Source organism: Cicer arietinum, chromosome 6 (assembly GCF_000331145.2).
Source record: "Cicer arietinum cultivar CDC Frontier isolate Library 1 chromosome 6, Cicar.CDCFrontier_v2.0, whole genome shotgun sequence".
Lineage (NCBI taxonomy): Eukaryota > Viridiplantae > Streptophyta > Magnoliopsida > Fabales > Fabaceae > Cicer > Cicer arietinum.
The window spans coordinates 29,482,852-29,510,066 of record NC_021165.2 but is presented as its reverse complement, the minus strand read 5'-3'; the positions used below and the strand labels follow the sequence as shown (position 1 = coordinate 29,510,066).

At 30.4% G+C, this 27,215-nt stretch overlaps 2 protein-coding genes across 2 annotated transcripts; one reads left to right on the top strand and one right to left on the bottom strand.

Moving 5' to 3' along the window:
- Positions 1-10,050: 10,050 nt before the first annotated feature.
- LOC101502585 (protein trichome birefringence-like 3) lies at positions 10,051-14,343 on the bottom strand. The gene is made up of 6 exons (XM_004506680.4): positions 13,964-14,343; positions 13,091-13,331; positions 12,593-12,764; positions 11,977-12,176; positions 10,955-11,113; positions 10,051-10,486 (listed from the first exon to the last, which is right to left on the bottom strand). The coding sequence occupies exons 1-6, from the start codon at positions 14,124-14,126 to the stop codon at positions 10,156-10,158; spliced, it is 1,266 nt and encodes a 421-aa protein (XP_004506737.1). The 5' UTR covers positions 14,127-14,343; the 3' UTR covers positions 10,051-10,155.
- An 8,797-nt stretch (positions 14,344-23,140) lies between these two features.
- LOC101502902 (bifunctional monothiol glutaredoxin-S16, chloroplastic) lies at positions 23,141-26,062 on the top strand. Its single transcript, XM_004506681.4, has 2 exons — positions 23,141-23,598; positions 25,347-26,062. Exons 1-2 carry the CDS (start codon positions 23,218-23,220, stop codon positions 25,848-25,850), a joined length of 885 nt encoding a protein of 294 aa, XP_004506738.1. The 5' UTR covers positions 23,141-23,217; the 3' UTR covers positions 25,851-26,062.
- The last annotated feature ends 1,153 nt before the right edge of the window (positions 26,063-27,215 follow it).

Genomic DNA, 27,215 nt, shown 5'->3' with positions numbered 1-27,215 from the left:
TACACAAAAGATGATTATGTATCGACCATAGAGCCATGCATGGAAAAAAATAGATCTTTTCCAAGACCATTGGAAATCCTCTATAGAAAAGAGAATCCTAAGCCAATTCATAGTGGGAAAAATGCAATAATTGTTCAAGCACCAACCTCTTTTCCTTATGAAAATAACAAAGCGGTTCCATGGAGTTATGAAGTCACATCCCATTTAGTAAATCATCAATCATGTGATATCTTTAAGCCTCAAGGTACTGATATCACCAATATTTCAGGGATTGGCAGGATGACCCGAAGTGGTCGAGTATACACTCTTGAAGAACTTAGGAAAAAGGAAGGTCGTGGAGAAAAAGGGAAGGATGTTTTGTATCATGCCATAAAAGGATCAGAAACTTGCAAAAAGACAATACCTGAAGAAGAAGCTAATGAATTTTTGAAGTTTATCCAGCAAAGTCAGTACAAGGTGGTAGATCAACTAAATCAAACCCCTTCTAAGATATTTGTTCTTTCTTTGTTATTAAACTCTGAAGCACATAGAAGGGCACTGATGAAAGTTTTAAACAAGGCCCATGTTACTCATGATATCACCGTTGACCAGTTTGATGGAGTTGTCGGTAATATCACCGCCTGTAACGGGTTGAGTTTTAGTGATGTTGAATTACCAGCTGAAGGGGTGGAGCATAATAAAGCACTACACATCTCTGTGAAATGTCATGATCATATTCTTGCGCGAGTGCTAGTTGATAATGGTTCATCGTTAAATGTCATGCCAAAATCAACACTATCAAAACTATTTGTTGATGGGGCTTGTTTGAAGCCGAGTGCTATGGTGGTGAAAGCATTTGACGGGTCCAGAAGACAAGTTATTGGTGAGATTGACCTGCCGATTCAAATCGGACCCCATAACTTTGGAATAACTTTTCAAGTGATGGATATTAAGCCAGCGTACAGTTGCCTTTTAGGGAGACCATGGATTCACACTGCTGGAGCAGTGACATCCACTCTCCATCAAAAGCTAAAGTTTATAGTGAATAATAAACTGGTGATAATATCTGGGGAAGAAGATATAATAGTGAGTATCTATCTTCTACAGGCTACATTGAAGACAAAGAGGAAGCCATTGAGACTTCCTTCCAAGCATTAGAAATCGCCAACGCTGTCTTCATGGGTGAAGGATTTCGTTTTAAAGAACCAAAATTATCAAAATTCGTGTTGGAAGAATGAGTTTTTGTTAAATTCGGGGAATTGATAGAAATACCGGAAAAGAAGGATAAGTACGGGTTGGGATATATACCTACCAAAGCTGATCAAGAGAATGCTGTAAAGGAAAAACGAGAAAGCAAGCTAGCTCGTTGGGAAAACCGGGTACCAAATTCACAAAAGATCCATATTTGTGACATTCGTCAAACCTTTCAAAGTGCTGGAATAATATATGATGATCAAGTGGTTGTTGTAGAAGAGGATCTTGTTGATGATGATACCCTCAAGCTAGTGTACCCTTGTCCTCCAAACACCAATCTCAACAATTGGAAGATCATCGAGTTTCCCGTGTTTGTTAATTCGTGTTCAAAGTAATTATGTATTTTTAACTCCTTTTGCTCTGCCCAAGGCTATAAGGATAACTAGTTAGGGCATATGTATTTCAATTCCGTACTTATTATCAATAAATGCATTTTTGAATTCTCCAACTGGTTTTGTTTTTTCTCTTTTCTCTTTCTTTTGGCAATCCTTATTCATATTTTCTTTTTTTTTTCCTTTTTCTTCTTAATTTAAACAATGCAGAGTCGAAAATGAATATGTTGAAAATAACAGCGCTAGAACCATTTCTTGTAATTTTGAACGTCTGATTAATCATGCTGATGAGGATTGTGAAGACGATTGTGAGCTTCCCCCAGAATTAGAAAGCTTAATTGAACAGGAAGCTAAAATAATCCAACCCTATCAAGAACCTATTGAGGTGATCAATTTAGGGACTGAGCGTGATAAAAAAGAAGTTAAAATTGGTATGTCTATGAAAGAAAGTGAGCGAGAAAAGTTGGTTAAACTTTTAATTGATTATGTGGATGTATTTGCATGGTCATATCAGGATATGCCCGGGTTAGATACTAACATAGTTGAACACAAGCTACCACTCAAGCCTGAATGTGCTCCAATTAAACAAAAATTGAGGAGGATGAGGCCTGATATGTCACTTAAAATTAGAGAAGAAGTCAAGAAACAATTTGATGCTGGTTTCTTAGCAGTAGCAAAATATCCTCAATGGGTGGCTAATATTGTACCAGTTCCAAAGAAAGATGGAAAGGTTCGAATGTGCGTTGATTATCGGGATTTAAATAAAGCTAGTCCAAAAGATGATTTTCCTTTGCCTCACATTGATGTCCTAGTAGATAGCACTGCTCAATATTCTCTTTTCTCCTTCATGGATGGTTTCTCAGGGTATAATCAAATCAAGATGGCTCCCGAAGATATGGAGAAAACTACATTCATTACACAATGGGGGACTTTCTGTTATAAAGTGATGCCATTTGGATTGAAGAATGCCGGGGCAACCTATCAAAGAGCAATGGTAACTTTGTTTCATGACATGATGCATAAGGAAATAGAGGTTTACGTGGATGATATGATTGCAAAATCTCGGACCGAAGAAGAACATGTTATTAACCTTCAAAAGTTGTTTGTGCGACTAAGGAAGTTCAGACTCCGTTTAAACCCTGCTAAATGCACTTTTGGTGTAAGATCAGACGAGTTACTTGGGTTTATCGTTGGTCAAAAAGGATAGAAGTGGATCCAGATAAAGTAAGAACAATACAAGAAATGCCGGCTCCACCACAGAAAAAGAAGTTCGTGGCTTTTTGGGTAGATTGAATTACATTGCGAGGTTTATATCGCATCTCACCGCTACATGCGAGCCAATTTTCAAGTTGTTGCGCAAAGACCAAAAGGTTGAATGGAATGATAATTGTCAAAAAGCTTTCGAAAAGATTAAACAGTACTTGTCAAAACCTCCAATCTTAGTGCCTCCTGTTCCTGGAAAACCTCTTATTATGTATCTGACAGTACTTGACGATTCAATGGGTTGTGTATTGGGGCAGCATGATGAATCTGGTAAGAAAGAACATGCTATTTATTATTTGAGCAAAAAGTTCACCAGCTGTGAAACGAGGTATTCACTACTTGAACGAACATGTTGCGCATTAGCATGGGCTGCTCGTCGGTTAAGGCAATACATGTTATGTCATACAACTTGGTTGATGTCTAAAATGGATCCAATTAAGTATATCTTTGAGAAACCTGGTCTTACTGGAAGGATTGCCCGTTGGCAGATGTTGTTATCAGAATACGATTCGGTATACGTTACACAAAAAGCTATAAAAGGAAGTACCCTAGCAGAGTATTTGGCCCAACAACAACAACCGGTAGAAGATTATCAATCAATGCAGTGTGAATTCCCCGATGAAGACATAATGACTTTAGTTGAAGAGATTGAATCATCTGATAAAGAAAAATGGAGGTTGGTGTTTGATGGTGCCTCTAATGCGTTAGGGCATGGAATTGGAGCCATTTTGATTTCTCCAGAGAACCAGTTCACTCCATTTACGGCTAGATTGTGTTTTGATTGCACAAACAATATTGCAGAATATGAAGCATGTGTCATGGGCATTAAAGCAGGCATTGAGTCAAAGATAAAAGTTCTTGAGGTATATGGAGACTCATCTTTAGTTATCCATCAAACAAAAGGAGAGTGGGAAACTCGAGATTCCAAATTGGTTCCGTATCATACATATATCAAAGAATTGGTAGAAAACTTCGAGCATATCACTTTTCACCATATTCCTCGAGAAGAAAACCAAATGGCTGATGCCTTGGCCACATTATCATCAATGTTCAAAATAAGCGTCGGTCAGGATGTGCCGGTCATAAAAATTCAACAAAAGGATAAGCCAGCATATTGCTTATCGATAGAAGAAGAGCTTGATAGAAAACCATGGTTTTATGATATCAAATCATATGTTAAGAATAGGGAATATCTATCAGGTATTTCAGATAACGACAAGAGGGTTTTGAGGAGACTCTCAATGAACGTCTTCTTAAATGGTGATGTGCTTTACAAGAGAAATCATGATATGGTTCTCCTCAGATGTGTGGATCAAGCTGAAGCAGAGAAAATTGTTCAAGAGGTTCATGAAGGTTCTTTTGGAACTCATGCAAATGGACACACAATGGCAAGAAAAATCTTGAGGGCTGGCTACTATTGGTTGACCATGGAATCCGACTGTTTTAGTCACGTAAAGAAATGTCACAAATGTCAAATATATGCTGATAGAGTACATGTACCGCCCACCTCTTTGAATGTTTTAACATCACCATGGCCGTTTTCAATGTGGGGGATGGATGTTATTGGACTCATCGAGCCAAAAGCTTCCAATGGTCACCGGTTTATCTTGGTAGCTATTGATTACTTCACAAAATGGGTTGAAGCAGCTTCTTATGCCAATGTGACTAGAAGTGTGGTTGTCAAATTCATCAAAAGAGAATTGATTTGTCGATATGGCTTACCAAACAAGATAATCACTGATAACGCGACTAATTTGAATAACAAAATGATGAAAGAGTTGTGTGATAGTTTCAAAATTCAGCACCATAATTCTTCGCCATATCGTCCGAAAATGAATGGAGCTGTAGAAGCAGCAAATAAGAATATCAAGAAGATCATACAAAAGATGGTGGAGACGTATAAGGATTGGCATGAAATGCTTCCCTTTGCATTACATGGCTATAGAACCTCTGTTCGTACCTCAACAGGGGCAACTCCTTTCTCATTGGTGTATGGAATGGAAGCGGTACTTCCCATTGAAGTTGAAATTCCCTCGATCAGAGTCTTGATGGAAACAAAACTGGAAGAGGCTGAGTGGGTTCAATCACGATTTGACCAGTTAAATCTCATAGAAGAAAAAAGGATGATAGCTCTATGTCACGACCAGCTATATCAAAAAAGACTTAAAAAGGCATACGAGAAAAAAGTCCGTCCTCGAGAGTTTCAAGAAGGGGACTTGGTGTTAAAGAAAATATTGCCCATAAAAAAAGATTTTCGTGGAAAGTGGACCCCGAATTACAAAAAAAAAAATCAAGCACTTCAAACTGGGGCAATTATTATTTTTGGAAGCTGATTATGAGGATTCTTAAATTACAAGAATGACTACGTTTGTTATGTCTCCACTTAAATTAAACATACTCGTCCCCACATTGTAACCTCTGCCTCAATTGTTCTGCTTTTAATGTAACGAATGTGCATTTTCCAATATTGTCATTCGATCTTGTACGTTACACTCTTTATATACCAATCCAGTTTCATTATTGAGTGCTCTATTGTTTCAAAATTTTGTTTTATAATAATAAATGTTGGAATTTGAAATATGTGAAAATATAAAAATATTTTAAACATTTTGACACTTGAAAATATACACGGGAACTCGTTTGAATCTCAAGATATATGAGTGTGTGAAGAATAATAAGGAGGGTAGTCATTTTAAACAATGGATTTTTGCTTCACGTCGAAAAAGCGGCCATTCGATAGATACGAAGAGTCATCATGTGGAAACAATATTTGTCTTTATTCATCCATTGAGTCTTGGGACAGAGAAAAGCATAAGGATCGGGGAATCAAAGAAAAGAACAAAAATTTATCTATAATGCATGACACATAATTTACTCATACTCACATGATCCATGCATCTTCATTGACACTTTACTTATACTCAATGCATTACACACGCATGAATCATTCATACCTTATCGTTTGAATTGCAAGTATCATATACTTATCCTCTTTATCTACCTTCAAGATTGGACCAATTACGATCTACGCATCGGTAAACAATCCAAAGACGATCACTTTCATTTCTATTGATCTATGCATCGGTAACCAATCCGAAGACGATCATTTTTAATTTTTATAGATCTATGTATCGGTAACCAATCCGAAGACGATCATTTTTAATTTCTATAGATCTACGCATCGGTAACCAATCCGAAGACGATCATTTTTTCTATAGATCTACGCATCGGGAACCAATCCGAAGACGATCATTTTTTCTATAGATCTACGCATCGGTAACCAATCCGAAGACGATCATTTTTAATTTCTATAGATCCACCCACACATCGGTAACCAATTTTTAATTTCTATAGATCCACACATCGGTAACCAATTCGAAGACGATCACTTTCATTTCTGTAGATCTACGCATCGGTAATTAATCCGAAGACGATTATTCTGCATATCTAAAATTTTTTTTGCATCATTCTCACTTTAACATTTCAAATGCACTTTAATACATGTGTTTGTTATTGGACAAAATTTAGGTCCTTATATTTACTTATCTTCTACCTAATAACATGAAAACGAATACCATTGTTATTCATATTTTCATATTTTTCGAGTAAAATATAATTAAATAGGGGCAGCTGTAGTACCTTAATTTTGTCCAATTTATTTAAAAATAAACTAAAAAAGGAAATATATATTAAAAAAGGAAGTAATTATATTTACAATAAGTAGCTCATCAATTTACAATGCCAAATCAAGTTATAATTTTTAAATTACAATTACAATCAAATTGTAACCATAAATATTAAATCAAATTAAATTACAATAAGATTTAAACCAAACTAAATTAAATTACAATAATTTTTAATTTGTTGCTGTTGTTGCCTCTCTGCCTCTCTGTTTCTGATGCAGTGTTTGGCTCTGTTTTGTTGTTGCCTTTCTGTTTCAGATGCAGTGTCATTGACCTTTGCTTTGTAACTAATTAGAGAAACATAAAAACCTTTTTTTTTAAGTCAGTCTTGGTACACTTTGTGCAGAACAAAGAGACAAAATTTTGAGTTTAAAAAATAAACTAAGGGACAAATTAAAGCTCAGCAACAGAACAGATCAAAACAAATAAGTCAAAACCATGAATGCATCAGAGGTGTAGAAAAAATGCAGATGATGAGCAAAGAAATCAAAACATCAAACAAGAAATTGATAGAGAAGGACCAAGGCAGACAAAGAAAGTAACTGAACACATAAAAAACTCTATAAATATACCCTATAAAATTTCAAAGAGGAAGAATCTGAGATGAACACCACTGATAAAAAAAACATACAAAGAAGGAGAAATCAAACCCGAATAGAAAAAATACTTAAACATAAAAAAGGAGAAAGCAAAAGCAGTAGCAAAAGGAAACGAGCCAGAAGAAGAGAAGGTATTTTCTTCCTTTTACATAGTTCTATGGTCATATAAATGTAAGCTAATATAAAAATAAGTTTTGTTTTTGAAAGTAAAATAAAAAAAACGAAAAAAACTCACCCCTTGGACGATGTCGTTGTCGGTGCTGCCACCATCGCTGAGGTTGTCGTCACCTTCCTCACCGTCGCCGAGTTTGCCGTCACCGTCCTCACCGTCGCCGAGGTTGCCGTCACCGTCCTCACCGTCGCTGTTCCCTCATATCGTTTCCGTTTTCGCATCCTGGTTTCAATCGCATGTTTGGCCGCCTCCTTTGCAACTTCATGTTGGCCGCCTCCTTTGCAACTTCATGTTGGCCGCCTCCTTTGCAACTTCATGATTGGCCGCCTCCTTTGTGTCTCAAGTTGGCCGTTTTCCTCAAATGAAATTAGGGTTTCTTAGTTTCAGTTTTGACCCTTTTTGATTATTAAGTTGGGTTGGGCCTGGGTTATGGGTTAATAACCAAAATATATTCAAACTCAACCCATTTTTATTTTGCTAATCTTAATCTCATTTTTATTTTACTAATATCAATCCATTTTTATTTTACTAATCTCAACTCATTTTTATTTTACTAATATCAATTCATTTTTATTTTACTAATCTCAACCCATTTTTATTTTACTAATCTCAACCCATTTAAATTTTACTAATCTCATTTTTATTTTACTAATATCAATCCATTTTTATTTTACTAATCTCAACCCATTTTTATTTTACTAATCTCAACTCATTTAAATTTTACTAATTTCAACCCATTTAAATCTTACTAATCTTAGTCCATTTGAATCTATTCATTTTAATTACTTTTTTTTATTATTTAAAAAAAGGTTTAATTTTCTTCATAATTAAATATCAAATTTATCATAAAAAAATACAAATAAATATTATGTTAAAGATTAATTAGATGTGACATCTTTTTAATCTTTGAGTTGTTAGGATACAAGTGGTACAACTTGATAGTTCTAAAACTCTCTTTATTTAACTTATTTATTTCATTTATTTTATTTATTTATTTTAATGAACTAATCTAAAATCAACCTATTTATTAGATGTAATTCTTTTTTATCTCTGAGTGTTAAAACACAAGTTGTACTACTTGGTGATTTGAAACTCAATTTAAAAATCAAGAATAATAAAATATTTTTTTTTTTAGGATTAAATTAGATGTGACATCTTCTTTATTCCTTGAGTTTTGGGACACGAGTTGTACAACTTGATCGTCTTAAAACTCGTATTTTAATATATCTATTCAAATCAAACTCTTTTATTTTTCTATTTTGCCAAAACTTTTTTTATCACAAAACAAATTTTCTTTAAAACACACTCAACACATCTGTTTTTTTTTAACCAAGAACTACGTAGCTTTGATTACTCCATCGCACCGGGAGATACGTAGGAGCAAGATCACATTCTTGTCAAGCACATAAATAAAAATTTCTTTTTTTGTCCCTTATTTGTTAAGTACATATTTATTTCAAAATTATACTTTAAATATAGTAATAATTGTTATTCATATTTAATAATAAAAAAAATAAATATACTTAAGTTAATATTAATTTTGCACAATTAATTATAGGTAAAATCGTAGGGTGCTAGTACCTTCCCTACGCATAATCGACTCCCGAACTCAAAATTTGGTTTCAAAGACCACATTTTTTTTATTTTTACTATTTAAGGGTTTCCCAATATTTTCCCTATTTTAAAATAAATTTTGGTGGCGACTCCATTGAATTCGAGAAACACTCGAAATTTTAGGCCGCGACAGTATCACCTATGGTAGGAAATTCAAATTCTATATTATGTTTACAATTAAGATTTATTTTAGCTCTTAAGAAAAATTGTAATCAGTTGAGTCCATGAAATAAATAAAATAATTTTTAATCCCTAGAAAAATTGAAATAATTTAGTCTCTACCTAAATTAGTGAATGAAAAAAGACAATTAAATTTTTTATAATAATAAAAAAAAAGTGAAAATTTAATTGCTACAATACAAAAATCACTGGTTAATTTATTTTTCAATAAATCATTCATTTGTATACTTTTTCTTCATTAGCATTGAAACAAAGTAATTACATGACAAAATATTAAATTAAATATCAACAATATAATGAAATTAATCTAAAAACTGTCCTCAACTTATCCCAAAAATATTTAGAGAACTTTTATTTTGTAGGAATAAATTACTTCTTTTTAATTATAACATAATTATCTCTTTTTAAATATTATTAAAGAATCTAATTGTTGTTTTTATTAGTGCTTCATGTAGAGTCTAAATTAAAAATTGCTTTTATTTTTCGACCAATTTTGGTGTTTGATGTTAACTTATTAGATTTAAAACTAATATGTTCCACTATTCTAGTATCTTTGAATGAAAATGCTAGGAATTAAGAAAATATTTTAAAAAAAATTGGAGAGTGAATGGATAATTTTTACTAATTAAAGTGATATTATGACTATTTTATCGTTGTTTTAGAAATGATTTGAACTACGTGATTTTTAAGATTATAATGTGAAACTTTTAATATGTAACATACCCTTTTTTTTCTTCATTTCTTATCATATTTCTTCTCTTTTTTTCGCCTTGTAATTAAACCTGACAATCTAATCATTTAATAAGTTTGCATACTCTTTGTTGATTGAAATTTAAACAAAATTTTAAAAATGTAGTCTATGAATAACAATTTTCTCTGTGCAATTTCTTTTACTATTTGTTTTTAATTTTTTTTTTTTGCTTGAATCTCCACTTAGGCATTTATGATGCATACAATTTTTTTTATCACAAAAATGCCAAAAAAGAATGAATGTGAACACATAGTTTTACATAATTGACATCTTCATGTCACAACAAAAAAAAGAAAAAGAAAATAATTTTTTTTTACATTTATATTTGTCACAACATTGCATAAAATATTTGATTCCAAGTATCAGGAACTCCAGGCAAACACCAATGTATACAATCTGCATTTAATGGATTAGTCATTTCTTCCTTAGTCAACAATTTTCCACCAGTTTCAGTATAAACTGATGAATGTGCATCAATTCTATATTCTGAAATTTGTGTTATGTTGATGATAGTTATTGGAACTTTCATTTTCTTTATAACTTTGGCTACCACATTCATCATACCCTTATTTGAACCACTTCCCCAATGATTCTTCTTTTTCACTGGCTTTGTCTCATTAAAACATTTTACACCATCCTTGTTGCCCCAATCAGCACTTCTGAAAATATGTCAAACCATTCTTATGTAAGTGTGTTCACTAAATTTGTTGCTTCAATGAAACATTAGACATATAACAAAACATGTAATAGAAAGATGAAGTTTAAGACTACTTAAAAAAAAAGTAAATAGTAATTAATCAACACTACAGAACCATCCTTAAATGTATATATCATTAATTAGTTTAATCCGTATTTTTTATTAATTAATTTAGTTATTAAAAGTGTGATTTTGTTAGTGGGTTTGATCCATCAAATTTTTAACAAAAGAGACACTCAAAATATTTTTGTATTTTGTATTTTCGATATTCAAGAACTATACACTAATATTGCATCACACATTTAAAGATCAAAATGTTGTTTACTGAAATTGCTGCAGTCAAATTCGGTTACCAATTTTAGGTTTTTTAGTCTCTAATTTTTATTGATATTTAAATTTTTTCATAATATAGAGAGAAAGAGAAAGAGACTTTGTGTGTGCAGGGGACATAGTTGTGAAGAAGACCCTTGTTTTGTTTGGATTGATAGTTGAGTCCACCCAATTGGCCCATGTCCTCAAACCTAAGTTGTAAGCAACATGTGTCTCTAATTCTTCATATCCTTCATCTCCATTGCCAAATGAGCCCCACCTACATTTAAAAAAGAGTGATTTTCACATAAAATAATCAACTATTACTTTTTAGAAATATATATATATATAAATAAATAATCTATATTTCTTTACCATTACAAAAATCACTTTTTAACATTTATTTTCTCATTCATCATACTTGTTAAATTTATAAAGTATAGTTTTTACTAAGTGATATTTCATATTCTTTTTGTTAATAATATGAATCAATAAAGAATAAGAGCAAGAGAGGAATATCAAAAGGAGATTAGGGTTCCATTACATAGCAATTTTGAGAATACAAAGGTTACTCTAAAACCAAACAGTAAGACATAAATAGACTAAACTATCCTTAGTCCAATTATAATATAAAAGTCTAGTAAACTATTATCTAACACTTTTTATGTTCTAATGATTTCAAAAGAGGAGGACTATCAACACTCACTTTTATTTTTACACTCTTTTTTAACATCTCATATAAAGTGGTGGGAAAAAAATAAATGTTGAAAAGAGAATGTTAAAATAAATATTTTAACATTTTTAATTCAAAAAACAGAAATTTTTAATTCAAAAAATGGAAACAAATAGATAAATTTTAAATAAAAATAATTCTTTTTCTTCAAAAATATTTTCTATTTTTTTATCTATAGAACAGATGACAAATACTACCATAAACTTACACACAATTGCAAGGTTCAATCTCGAGACAAAATATTCAATATAATAATATCGACATTTGTCAATTAAATTAATCCTTAAAGAAAAAAAATATTTTTTTATATATTAAATATTTATGTGAAACAAACATGCTTTAAGCAAAAATGTAAGATAACATGTAGTAATAGATAGCTAGCTAGGAAGGTAGGTATAAAGATGACTTACAATGCTTTAACTCTAAGACCACTCATCCACCAAACATAGGTATTGAAAACAAGAATATCAACTCCTGTCCAATTTTTGGCACGTTCAGTGATTTCATCAACTTTTATTATCCTCTTCTTTGGATCCCCTATTATATGAATATCAGTGTTTGACTCCACAAGAAATGGTGCCCAATAGAATTCTATGCTAGCATTATATTCCTATATCAAATCAAACACACACATTTAAAATAAAATTAACTTTCTTTTTTATGTTAGATAAATGCTAATGGTAAATTTATTAAAGGGAGAAGAATTTGTTAGCAATAGAGATTAAAACTTAAACATCTTTCTTAATACTCTTTTGGTGTCTCTATTTATAGTATATAATGACATTGGATTTAAATTGTCTATATTAGATAAACCATGCATTGCCGCAACCACATAATATGAATTGTTTTATCTAAATTGAAAGATTAATTAAAAAGGTCACAATTGTTATAATTTGAACTATCTGATTGAAATTAAACGACATACTGGTAGTTAATCAAAGATGTCCAAATTATATAAGGACGTCTAAATTGCATAACTACGACAATGTGATTTTTTTCTATTATAGAGAATCCAAACTTTATTACCTTAGCTTTAAAGACTGAATGAACTCGCCCTTTTTTCATTGACTTCATCTTTTCCGGTATGATACCTTGAATCAAACATACAAAAGATTCCCATTGGTTTCTTTGTAGTGAATCTCCTACAAATAGAAGTCTTTTTCCTTGAAGTTTTGTGAGGGCTATTTCTGGATTAAATCTACCAAATACATAATCTATTAGAAATTTGGCTTAAATTAGGTAAATATACACCTCAATGGCCAATAATCATGAGATGAACTATGAAACACTGACACAGACATTAGAATACTGACAAGTCGATATTTTTTTAAACGATACTGGCATATTGATACTAATTTCTACTATTTAAAAAAATAGATGTAATTGAATGTATCTACATGTTAATGTTGAATATATGTTAGATACTAACATGTCCCAGATACGAGATATAACTTCAATTTAAAGTATTAGTGCTACATAGAAAATTAGAAAAATAAACATTTGTTGGAGTGTGAGAAAACTTACTGAGGCAAGGTACAATCTTCTGGCTGCCACTCCCAATGAAGATAATCAGAATCATTCCTTCCATTCTTGACACAAGAAAATTGTTTATCTATGTATGGACAACTTGTATCTGAATATAAAGGCTTTATTGAACTGTTAAATACCCATTTTCCATTAGCAACATTGCATTCTTCTGGGTCAAAATCAAACCTATCATCAATCCATGATGCATTTGCAACCACATCCTCTATTTTTCTATCATCTGTTAAGACAATTACATTGTTATGAGCTACATTGGTTAGAAAAAAAAGAAGGAAAAATAGAATGAGAACATGAGATAGCTATGGTGGATTTATGAAGTGAATTACTCCCTTTCTAATCCTTTTTAATTGTCGATTTAAAGTTTTTTTATATGTACTAAGAAAACCAACAAAGTTTATTATTTTTTATGAAATTATTTATTTGACTTATACTCATAATACCTTTAATTTTTTATCATTTAAATTCACCTATTTCTCTCATTGCAATAAAAATTAAGGGTATTATTAAAAAAAAAAATAGTTAATGTTATATTGAACTTTGAAAATTATAGATAAATATGAATAAACTATCATTTTAGTTTTTAAAAGCGTAGAGCGCTATCATTTTGATTCCTGACTCAATCAAAAATTCATATTAGTTTTTGAATCATCAAAACATCAATCAGTTTAGTCAGACGTAATAATAGTCGGAGACTATTTAGACAGTAAATTGTATCATTTAGAGACTTTTATGATAATAAATTATATATTTTGAAAACCAGTCTAATAATTCAATAATTAATTTGAGTTTTTAGTATAGACAGATAGCAAAGTGACAACACCCTTTAGCAGATAAAAAGGAACGGAGACTTACTAGTCGTTGGTTTAACGTGCTTTCTTGGACATGTTTTGAACTTGAAAATATTTGTGGAAGAAAGAAAACTGAGTCTCTCAGCATACAAAACTGATGTGAAGAGTAGAACACAAATTGTAGTGATAATGATTGGAAGAGGAAGCTTTTTTCTAAGAAAATTCATTGTTTCAATTCATTGGTTTGGAGGGTGGCATAAGGTGGTAACAAGATGGGAAGAAAGAGTGTGAATTAATGCATAGAGAAACATAATGATGACGAAATTTTTATTTTTTAAGGTTGTTTTTTTTTTTTTGAGTAGGAGTGAAGTTAAAGTATAGTATGGTTTGGTTTGGTTATGAATTGTGATTAAGCTTATGCTAATGCTGGTAGTTAAGAAATGACTTGAAAGGAACAATATCATGTTGTATTTCAGCTTGATTGCACAAGCAGTTAGAAGTGGTTAGTGTGATGGACAAATACATAAATCAATCAAATGCGGGGGATAAAATTAAATAATAATATTACCAACCCGAGACGTAAATAATAATTATAACTTAAAAAAATAGAAATAATTATATATATATATATATATATATATATATATATATATATATATATTTAATATCAGACATTCAACATAACTAGAATGTAAAATGTCAAATATTATACAAATAATTATAATTAGAACTATTGGGTCGAAGTTCACCCTTAAGTCTCTAGATTCGTCCTTAATTAGTGGCTAAATTTTTTGTCTTTGTGTAAGTTTTATGAGTGAATATCACATTCTTATGTTTTTTCTCATAATTGATTTTTGTGTTGTTTGTGACATATTTTTTTGAATAATGACATTCTTTGAGACTCTCTTGGTGGATCGCTCTTTCTTCTTTTCACTTGTATTTGTGACTTATTTATCTATGGCAATAGACACCTTTATTTGTGTCCTTCATTAGACAATTTAATTTTTTTATTTTCTATTTTGTTGTTGTTTCCTTTTTTATTTATTTTGTAATGAGTTGGAGTATTAATTTATAATTTTTGTCAATTATATATTAATTAGAGATTAATGGATAGTGATCTGTAAAACTTAGTTTAATTAATAAATACCAAAATTATTAGATGATAGGTGTAAAATTATTTTATATTGATAATTAATTATAATTCGGTGAAAAAAAAAGAATGAAATAATTGCTTTTATTTATAAAATGATAAATATGATGTGAGTGTAAAAAAATATAAAATATGATTGTGATAAATTGAAGAGTTGTGTTCGGATGCATATCTCTTAATCTCTGGCTAGGTTTTAGTCAATAATCTTTTTACTTTTTTACTAACATGTTCTTTATTTATTTTTTTGAAGGCTAACATGTTCTGTTTAGCATAGGAACAATATGATATATATATGGTGAGTAGTTCAACCAACTCTTATAAAAACCTGAATGATGTAATCATCACCACAAAAAATATTAATGTTGATAACTACTCCATCAGTTTGAAAATATTAAAAAAATAAATGTATTTAATTTAAAGTTTAAATTATATTTATATATATATATATATATATATGTATATGTAATTTATTTTTGTTTTATATTTTGGGGTGGTAATAAGTAATTTACTAAATCATTCTTCTTCATTTGAAGCTAGATTTGGATGGTAATAAAAATTAGAACAGGTAGGGTAAGGTTGACTTAAGTAATGATAATTTACATGGATTAATGAATAAAGAGAGATAGTCGGAGATAATTAAAAGAGAAGGAAACATAGGAAAATACTTTATTGGCTGAAAGTTGGTGAGGTACATAATTTATAGTTTGATTGTACTTGAAACCTGAAAGGAGAGCATGGCATGAAAAGTGGAAGTTTTATTGTTTTTGTTGTTGAGTAACTCTTATATTATTTGTTTTTTTAAACAATCAAATGATATATTAAAATAATAAAATTTTATCTACAAGATGAATGAATAATAAGAATATACAAAATAAAAGAGTTAACAAAACACAATTACAGAACAAAATAAAAATTGACAAATAAAATTTCACCTTCCACAAAAAACAATCTACAAAAATTACATAAAAGAATAAATTGGGTTAGATAAGTAATATCCAAAAATATTTCCTTTATGAAGAAGCCAACACCAACAAAGTAGTTTAACACGTATCGTTTCAACAGTGTTGTACTCTTCCTCTCTGAATGTAATATGATTCTCCATTTTTCAATAGTCCAGATGCACACTAACCAAATTATTGAGTGTGGTGTAAAACGACATTAGACAACGGACCCTCAGTGTTCAACTAGATAAGAATGTTTCACCAAATAAAAAAAAAAGGATAATTAAAAGATAGACGTTGAATAGTTTCTTCAAATCCAGATCCACTCACACACAAGTTGGAAGAGCTATTCAAAATATCTCTTTTTAGCAAATTTTCTTTCGTAGGCAACTGATTGTGCAACAACCTCAAGCTAATTAGAGAGACACCTTTAGAGGCATCATTTATTCCAAACAATATCACCAAAGGGAGAATAATTTACATAAGAGTTTTGCATTGATCTTTGATAAGCATCTTTCATAGAGTACACCCAACATGTAGTACTTTTTCATTGTCATGAATCCTTAACTTGATCATGCAAATGAACATTAACAAGCAACGAAACACACTTTTCCACTAACTCCTCTTTCCAATGAAATTGACTACGATGTTAATCCCCGTCCATCTCCCCCCAACTTCCCACCCCAATCTAAATATTTCTGCCACTATTATAAATTTATCACACACCACTCCAAACAACCGGCTAAACCTACTACGTAACGGCCTGCCATCCAACCACATATCATACCAAAATAAAGTATTCTCATCATTATCTACTCTTCTTACTAAGTTTTCTGAGATCCATTGTTCCTGACTACCCCTAATATCCTGCCACCATGAAGAATCTCGAGAAGTACCACCTCCCACTACCCCATTCAAACAACCATACTTACAAGAAAGAACCTTAAACCACAACTCACATGTATCTGTTTTAAGCCTCCAACATCATTTATCCAAAAATGCCACATTGAACACATGTATGTTATTCATGAAGGTTTTGAAAACACAAGAAATAAAGGGGTTGAATTGTGTTATGTCATTTTAAATTGTACTTCGATTTCTTTGCACAATTGCCCAAATTCTTTCTTTATCAAAACATTCAACTTATTGTTATAAATTAGTTTTAGTGAAAATAAAGTTGAATCACAAAGAACTAAGATAAGGGAAACATAGAAAGAAGAAGACACATATATTTTTATACTAGTTCACAACACAATAATTGCTACATCTAGTCTTCCCTTTATCACGGGATTTTTCCTTATTACCGTCGAGAACTTAATCCACTATTTTATCAATAGCATACAAGTATTATTTACTTTATCTCTTCAGGCTTTGTGTATTATTCTTTGGCCTCTCCAGACTGTTCAAGTATTATTTACTATGTTTTTTTAGACTTTGAGTATTTTTTTTTGGCCTCTCTAGGACGCACAAGTATTATTTACTATGTCTCTTCAGACTTTGAGTATTATCATCATATCATTACTCTTGCCAGAGCATTGACTTCTTCAAAGTCGTTGACTTTATCATAACGTTGACTTTATTAGAGGTGGTGACTTTGTTAGAGGATTGACTTTATCGTATGTATTGACTTTTTCAAAATGCTAACTTCTTCATGACCGCTGAGTGAGTATTGACTTTTTCAGATGTGTTGACTATCTTCAAAGGCAAACAAATTAGACGCTTGATGTAGTCATAAGAGGCAGCTTATTCAAACGCTTACTTGCATTCAATAGAGGCAACTGTTTCAAACGTTTGATGTGGTCATCAGAGGCATCTGAGTCTAAGTTATATTTAAAAAGTTGTGGGTTATTTATCCAACATCCAATAAAACGTGACACATAAGTAAATTTGTAAGTGGAGTACATATAAATTTGTGAGTACTACTTACACATTTACAATTTATTGAATAATAAATTACCTATAATTTTTTTAAAGTAACTTAAACCTTGCCTAATTTATTTATAAATATAAATATCTTTTCAAGGTATTAGATATTCATTTATTATTTTTTCTAATTTCCCTTAGAAAATGTAAACGATAACAAATGTTTATAATTAAGTATGAAGTTAATGTGTCTCTTGACGCATGAAAAATGAGCGAGAAATATTTTAGCATTTGAAAATGATACTTAATTGACAAGAAATATTTAGATAGACACTTACATAACACATAAGATTTAGAGACCCAATTAAAAAGTGCAACTTTATAAAAAATATAAGAACTAATTTGTTTTCCTACAAAATTTCGATCTTTCCCTTTACTTATATTCAGTCTTTATCGCATAAATAGATCATGGTGGGATTAAGAGGAAATCAAGCACAAATAGGAACAATGAGTAAATTGTATTTAAAACAAAAAAGGAACGATGGTAAATTAGAAATTTAATCTGGTCGATTTGCACTGGTTTTGTTTCATAAGGGCCATGATGCATAAGTATGGGTATGGTACCAAATAAGACACATAAATAAAAAACATATTTTTTTTTATATAATTTAATTAAGAGAGTTAATTTGTTTAATTTAAAATGCAAAATTACAAAAAAATATAAAAGAAAATTATGCTCGTTTATAATAACAAATTAACTTAAATACATAATATATATATATATATATATATATATATAAAAATTTGGTATTTAATAATTAAAAAAAAAAAAACAAATTTTAGTCTCTATAAATAAATTCTCAACTTTTTGGTCTCTAAATTTTTATTTATTTATTTTCGTCTATATTTTGAAATTTTTTTTTTGTAAAAAATAATATTTAGTAATATTGTAAGGAAATAACCGCCTTTATTTTTATTATAAAAATAATTTTTTTGGGGCATTCATCGTTTGGGAACCGTGTACTATTGAGTTATTTACACAACCTAATAGTCGACTCTATTAATGAGACCCTATATTATTGAACTACTTGAACGGTCCAATAGCAAATCTTATTCACGAGGATGATACAAATACCAGTATCGAGTAAGTATTACGTGCAAATACTTCACAAATTTAGAAAAACGGATGGTTTATAACTAGAGCTGTCAATTTGACAAGCCCCCTAATTATTGGCCCCAGCCTACATTTTGAAGGGGCCAAAAAAATTAATAATTTAAAAGGCCCCAAAAAACAAGGCCCCCTAAATTAAAAGCCCCCTAAAAATTTGAGGGCTTAGGAGGCCCCTAGGCCCACTTTTTTTAAAAAAGAATCAATTTTCTTTTTTGAGAAATAAAGTTTTTCAATTTTTTCACCGATAATTCTTTTTTTCTATAAAATTTTCCGATTTTTTTCGATAAAAGATATTCGATTTTTTTCAATAAAAATTTCTGAATTTCTTTCGATAAAAATTTCTGACTTTTTTCGATAAAATTTTTTTAATTTTTTTCGATAAAAAGTTTCCGATTTTTTTTCGATAAAAAATGTCCGATTTTTTTTCGATAAAAAATTTCCGATTTTTTTCGATAAAAAATGTCCGATTTTTTTCGATAAAAATTTTCCGATTTTTTTCGATAAAAAATTTCCGATTTTTTTCGATAAAAAATGTCCGATTTTTTTCGATAAAAATTTTCCGATTTTTTTCGATAAAAAATTTCCGATTTTTTTCGATAAAAAATGTCCGATTTTTTTTCGATAAAAAATTTCCGATTTTTTTCGATAAAAAATGTCCGACTTTTTTTGGGATAAAAAATGTTCGATTTTTTTTCGATAAAAAATTTCTCATTTTTTTCCGACAAAAAGTTTTTGATTTTTTTTTTCGATAAAAAATTTTCACTTTTTTTTTTAATAAATTTTTTTTTTCAGAATTTTTTTTTAAAATTAACAAAATATTGGGGGCCTATTGGCCCTTAGAGCCCCCTCCCTTAGGCCCCATTAAATAATGGGCCTAAATTAAGGGCCCCTTAAAAGATTATTTTGATAGGGGGCCTAATAATAAAACAAAAAAAAGTAAGGGGACCTTGTAGTTGGGGGCTTTTTTGACGGCTCTATTTATAACTAAAAGGAAATGAAAAACACTGGTATCAACTAAACTTATTTTATCTTACTGGTTCCAAATTAATGTCATTAACCATGGCATGGATAAGGGAAACGAAGGGAAAAAAAGTGAACAAAACTCATCATCCAAAAAACTGCAGTTTGAAATTTTGTATGGAGAAATAATATTAAAATTTTCAATATGAAGAAGACCAAAAAAATTTGTTTAAGGTTTATGTTAATTAATTATTGTTGCAATATAGTCAATAGATAAAAATTAAATATTGGATGCTATTCCAACTTGACCACAAGATGAAAGCATTGGAAATTAAGAAGATGATAGTTTCAACACATTGACAGTAGGGTGAAGGTTTGCGAGAAGACATTCGATCGAGTGTGATGACAATTGATCGAGTGTGATTTTTCTCTTATTTAAGAGATTGAGTTTTTAAAATTTTAATTAATTAATTATTGATTTTAGTTGACTTTTTATTAGTTGTAAATAGATGAATGATCGTGTCTAAATCTTAGATGTTGGTTAACTACCTAAAAATACCTAAAATTTTCTCATTATATTTAATATACTTTTTTAGATAAATATTTAATATGATTTTCCATTTTATTTTATACAAATATTTAATTTTTTTAGTTGTCCACAGTGCACCGTAGATATTATACCAATCAATATCAAAGTATTTTCAAAAGAGTCAAATCATATAATAAAAAAAATAAGCTTTATATCACCTAAATACATCATTTAGTAAAGTTACTTTTATGAAGTCCAAACAATATCACATGTTCATGCATGTAAAGACAAATTTCATTTTACATATGATGTAAAAGTGAAAAGTTGTCTACCTTCACAAATTGTAAGATGCATGGAAGACAAGTGGTTTGTTGCATGTAATCAGAGACAGAAGAAAGGGGAAATCGACAGACAGGTGCCGCGGTCCCCCCAAATTTTATAGATTTTTGTAAGTTATATATAGTCATTATTATATGACCCCATGATAAGTTAATTTTTACATAAATATGTAGTTAAATGTATATTTTGTTAATTATTTTGGTATTTGAATGTATCTTTTATTAGTTAATTTAAATTCTTAAATGTTTTTTATTAGTCAATTTAGTCTAAATAATTACTAACACAAGAGAAGTTTGATGATGCGTTTAAAATGAGTTTTACTTTTGTAAAAATATTGAAGTTTTTGTCAAGATCCACCCAAATATTAATTACTAATATTAATTCCTAGGTCCACTATTTCATGTAACAAAGCTTGTTTTACTCTCCTATAACTATAAATAGCACCTTGGACAAACATTCATATTATCCCAAAATGTATCACAACAACAAGCATTGACACTTGTCGAGAGTGAGAGAAAAAATACAGAGAAAAATTAGTTTCTATTGTGAGGTTTCTTGTGGTGTTAGTGTTCTTATTTTCAAGAGAGAATGTAATTGTTTTCTTCTTACATTAGAGATAGGTCTTGTAATTTATTACACTTCTTAAAAATTCTTCACTTTTGTCTCATGGTTTTTTACTCTTATTTGTTTTGGGCTTTCCACATAAATTTATTGTGTTCAATTCTTTTTTTCTTATCCTTTATTTTAGCTGCATAGTTTTATTTTGTTACTCTAATATCCAAAAAATTGATATGTAGAGGGGCATGTTTGAACCTAAGATCCTCTTATTCTTTACAATTGAAGTATGTGACTTTTACTGTTAAACTCATAAAAAAATCTTTGTAATTTTATGTAGGGTAAATATTTTGAGGAGGGGTGTTATATTTTGAGGAGGGGTGTTATGTATCTAAGTACTAATCTATCAACTAAATTATCTTACAATTTTAAAAATCATGTTCATTTAAGAGGCCTTTTGTTTAAAGTTTAAGATTAAAATAAAAGTGGGTATCAAATATAATTTAGAGATTATTTTCTAAATTATTTTTAACATTTGAAGTAGAAACCGATTAGTATTTATTTTAATAATGAAAATATTGTTTCTAATATAATTTTTATTTTTAATTATACAATTTAATTAATACAATTTGTATCATTTTCAAATTATTATTGTTCTTTCCTTTGCATTTATAATTATAGAAATTCATTAAAGGTTAACAAGAATGAATAAACGGAGTAAAATCTCTTTAATTTATTATTATTTTTTAGTATGTATAAAATGCGAAACTAAGTGAGCCATTACTCTTTTTTGTTTTGTCGTCAAAAGTGAGCCTTTATTCTTTTGTCATCCATAATTCATCAATGAAGTTGTTGATTATCCCTCAATTTTTCTCATTTTCTTGATGGACCATTGGGCCTAGTAACCGATCCAAAATGAGAAATGTATCATGCACCTCCACACCTTAACTTTCTACTCCTCATTCTAAATAAAAATATTATTGTTATTTTTTATTATATATAAAACACTCAAAATAATTTAACACTCCCTTATTCACCTCCTCTTTTGAAACTTACAAAATTTACTTTATCATTCAAAAATTTTCAAATTTTCGAATTATAAAAAATTGATTTTTTTTTTTTTACATTTTCAAAACTTCTGATAATATATGAAAGTTTCGAAACGTAATTTTCCAAAATATTTTGATATTTTCGAAACTTTTGATAAATTTGAAATTTTCAAAGTGTATTTTTCCAGAATTGATAAAAAAATTCGAAACTTTTGAACAAGTTGAAATCTTCGAAACACAATTTCTCATATTTTTTAAGGTTTCCATTAATTTGAAACTTTCGCAGCATAAATTTTTAGAAAACATCAAAATGTTCGAAATTTTTGAAACTTTCGAACAATTCAAAATTTTCGAAATATGAAAATTTCAAATCTTTCCATATTTGAAAACTTTCGAAACTTTCCAAATTTTTGAAATGTAATCTTTATTTCGAAAATTTGAAACTTTCGAAAAATTTCAAAAATTTAAAATTTTCTATTTTAGAAGTTTTGAATAGTTTGAAAGTTTCGAAAATTCTAAAAATTATTATTTCAAATTTTTCAAAATTTTCGAATATTTTAAAATTTTATTAAATTAAAAGAACAAAATTGAATTTTCAATAAAATTGTGGAATGACAACATTTCAGTGAGGGGTGCGTGCTACATTTCTCGTCCAAAAAATAATGAAACTAGGCCTAGCCCATACATTGCACCTTTCAAATTAGACGACACTAAACTTATGCTTCTCAGTTATCTGACTACTCTAGTGACTATACTCATCAATGGCTACTATAAACCTTTCTTCTACGCAACTTCTCTCTTTTCATCGTTTATCCTCTTTTTATCCCCAAAATACCCCTACCCTTTCATTCAATTTACACTCCAAATCTTCAAAATTACGCCCAATTTCCCTCAAACCCTACCATTCAACCAAGCCACGGACATGGATAATTGCTACAGCAGTGAATAGCCTCGCCGAGACGGTGGCGGTTACGGTGTCGCCGGAAAATGATGGACCCGCCGGAGAATTGCCTTCGGATGCCGGAGTGTACGCCGTTTATGATAAGGACGGTGAGCTTCAGTTCATCGGTTTGTCGCGTAATATTGCGGCTACTGTTTTGGCGCACTGGAAATCGGTGCCAGAGCTTTGTGGCTCCGTAAAGGTAAGATTCTCAGTGAGGATTGTTAGTTATGAATTGAAGTGTTTGAGAAAGTGATGGTTCTGCGTTTTGGTTCTCGTTGTGTCAAATGCAATATTATGATTGTTGTTGATGATTTTTCAGTTGTTTATTCTTATTAGATTTAAACAACAATAAGTTTATAATAAAATGGTTATCTTTGATATTTCAAAAGTGTATATCTAGTGGTTATTTTTGCATATTTCGACGACATTAAATAATGTAAACTTTTGTAGATATGATCCGTATGACGGTAACCTCAAATCTTATTTATTTTTTTTTTTTGAGAAAACAAATCCTGAATTTTGAAATACTATAATCTGATAAAATAGTATTGAGTGGTGCAACACAACAATAGTCTTAAAGATTAACTCAGGTGTGCATCTGCAAAATCAATCCTCCTAGAATAGATGCTGAGGGAAGGAAATAAAATCAGAGCTTCTCCTTATTATAAGAAAATGGGAAGTGATTTAAGTTCATTATGCTTCCCAGTGTAACTAAGGTATCAGTCACATTATGCTTCCTAGTGTAACTAAGCTAAGAAAGAATATTTATGGCTCTTTTTAGTAATAAGGGAAAGCATCATGCTGCAGCTGAATCAATTTCTGCGCTTCAAGTTTGTTAAAAGAATATTTTGTCATTCGTAATAATTATACTTCTGAGTTGTTTGCATTCCTGTGTTTCACTTATAAGTCATATGATGGATAAGTTTTCTCTCAATTCATTGTCATGTTCCTTCCACCACTGTTCTTGTGAAGCAGCACTTATATTCCCTCATTACTTTTCATTTCGTACTTTTTTATTATTATGTATTTATAGAGCTGTGTGATGATAAGAGATGCATGGTCAAATTTTCATCCTCGAAAAAGTATTTTCTTCACGCACATCTTTTCTGATATGCTGGTTCTAGAGAATAGCAGGTCATAGCAGAACCCACATCGAATCATCTTGAGAGAGTTGAGCTGGCTAGCTGTTAGGGAATTTTGTTATAGGTAGGGTGAGGGGGTACCAAAGAGCATTGCATATCTTGTCATTCATGAAATTAAGAGTCTGTTACTCTGGTAGGAGTTTTATTCCTCTGGTTTTGTTACTATTGTACTGCCTTAACCAGGAAAAAGTTCTTCTGTTAAAGGAGATTTTCTTTTTTAGTTAGCAAATAGTACCTGGATGGCGTGATCTTTGTCTTTTCACACTGGAATCTATCCAAGAGTTAATATGTTTGGTTCGTGTTTGGAATTCCAAAAGTCATGGTTTGGACAAAAGCTACAAGAAACAAGCTTTTATCTAGTCTAGACTATGATTTGAGACTTTTCAAATGTGAAACCAAACATGCACTTAATATAACTTACACGTCATTACCCACATGTCATTTTTCTGCTTTTTAAAATTGTTTAAAACACCAAGTAGACTAAAAGTACAGATGAATGTATCAACAAACTATTGGGAAAAATTCAAGTCTCACTTTGAAGTGACAAGGTCTAAAATAGTTTCTAAAGATAGGTACTTCTCACTTTACAAATTGGTTTTGTAAGGATGAGTTATGTTCAATATAAAAACATAACACAAGCAGTATTTGGAAGTGATATGATATGATCCGTTGAAAATTATTTCCGTTTTTCAAAAATTACTTTTGTACTGTTTTTATTATTCTGATCAACATCACCATTCTCCAAATCTTCTGTGATATTACTTTCCTTATGGTGGATTTATTATTTTGAAATTGTCTGCTATAGGTTGGGGTAGTAGACGAACCTGACAGAGAAGCTCTTACTCAAGCGTGGAAATCATGGATGGAAGAATACATAAAAGTTAGTGGAAAAGTTCCACCTGGTAATGAATCCGGAAACGCCACTTGGCTAAGGCAGCAACCTAAGAAGAAGCCCGATCTTCGATTAACACCTGGTCGCCACGTGCAACTAACCGTCCCTCTTGAGGAGCTCCTCGACAAGTTGGTAAAAGAGAATAAGGTAGTTGCATTCATCAAGGGATCTAGAAGTGCACCATTATGCGGATTCTCGCAAAGGGTGGTAGGCATTCTTGAAAAGGAAGGTGTAGATTATGAGAGTGTAAATGTGTTGGATGAAGATTACAACTATGGATTGAGGGAGACACTTAAAAAGTATAGTAATTGGCCTACATTCCCCCAGATATTTCTGAATGGTGAACTTGTTGGAGGTTGTGATATATTGACCTCCATGTTTGAGAAAGGTGAAGTGGCTGGTTTGTTCAAAAATTAATTAATTGTGCAAGCGAGCTGCATTTTTAGGCATTATTTTGAAACGAGGGACTAGGTAAGAGTAGAGGTTGGAACATTAAGGGAAGGAGAAATGCAGGTCATATTTTGTTGTATTTAATCTCTTAAATTCAAGGGTAGAACGAAAAAACAAATAATTAATTATGTATATTTTATTTCAACCATAGTAGAAATTGATTGGTTTTTTCTTTTCCATATGTGCTGTATATTTTTCTTTTACTATGCCGTTTGCGAAGTATTTTTCTTGTTCACTCAAGGTATCTATGGTCGATGGCCAAAGATTCATAGCTTGAGGTACGAAGTTTTATTTAAGAACTCTTAAGAACTCGCAACTTTCAACGGATTCTTCTATGCATATTATTTTGGAATTGAAACCACGTGCTTCAGAAAACATGTAGCCACTGCAAAGTATTATCAGAACTAAACATGGTGCTTTGAATCAAATATGATATGCATGCAAGGATGTATTTCATCAAGGATTGCTCATACTGTTTTTTGTTTTGTTTTTGAAGTATCAATTGACCACTATCTCATATTTGGCTGAGGTAATGAAAGTGTCACAAATTCTGGCTTCATCCTTTTTGCTTTGATATTCCTCTCTACAAAAAATGGTTTCAATATATATGAGTAATTATGCTAATATTACCATTGTCTAATCTATTCTAGGAAAGCAGATAAATACAATTAACTAGAGATATTATTTCTTGATTTACATAAAGATATTGTGATAACTAAATTGAATAGGAGTACAACTAAAATCTCCCAACAGAATATGTATTTGATAGTTTCTTTATCAATTAATGATCAGTATAGCATAGTTTTTAATGGTATTCTGCGATTTTATTGTGTACTTATTTCATGTGTAGTGCCTGAGTAGTTTGGATAGTAGCTTAATTTGATCTGACTATTTTTTATATTTTTTTTTCTTTTTTCTTGTGATTCTTTTTTTTTATCAATTAATGATACAATACCTATTTAAGATGAGAAATAAAGGGCATAATTCTAATTTATACATTACATAACACCTTTCATAAAATCTAGACTATTTAAGTATTTTTCTTATTGAGAGATGTGACAGAGTCTTAAACTGCAGAAAATATGTGCATAGATGGTATCAAAGAATACGTGCACATAATAATATATTATTGTGCATCTTTTGTCTTTGTAGAACATTGTTCTAGAGGGATACTCAGTGTTCACTCTCATGCATAATATATATATGATCCAAAAACACAAGACTAAGAAAAAAAATTAATTAATGTTGTTGATAAAGTCCTGTTCTGTGATGCATTTGTTAGCTGCAAGTGTATTGATAGCAATAGTTTCTGTTGTTAATGCATTTAGCAGG

Excerpts from the sequence above, each read along its gene's own strand:
- LOC101502585 (XM_004506680.4), bottom strand. The coding sequence starts at position 14,126 with ATGAATTTTCTTAGAAAAAAGCTTCCTCTTCCAATCATTATCACTACA. Across the intron at positions 12,765-13,090 it reads GAAGATTGTACCTTGCCTCA|ATTTAATCCAGAAATAGCCC; the intron begins GTAAGTTTTCTC and ends TGTATTTGGTAG. Across the intron at positions 11,114-11,976 it reads GGTCTTAGAGTTAAAGCATT|GTGGGGCTCATTTGGCAATG; the intron begins GTAAGTCATCTT and ends TTTTAAATGTAG.
- LOC101502902 (XM_004506681.4), top strand. The coding sequence starts at position 23,218 with ATGGCTACTATAAACCTTTCTTCTACGCAACTTCTCTCTTTTCATCGT. Across the intron at positions 23,599-25,346 it reads AGCTTTGTGGCTCCGTAAAG|GTTGGGGTAGTAGACGAACC; the intron begins GTAAGATTCTCA and ends TGTCTGCTATAG.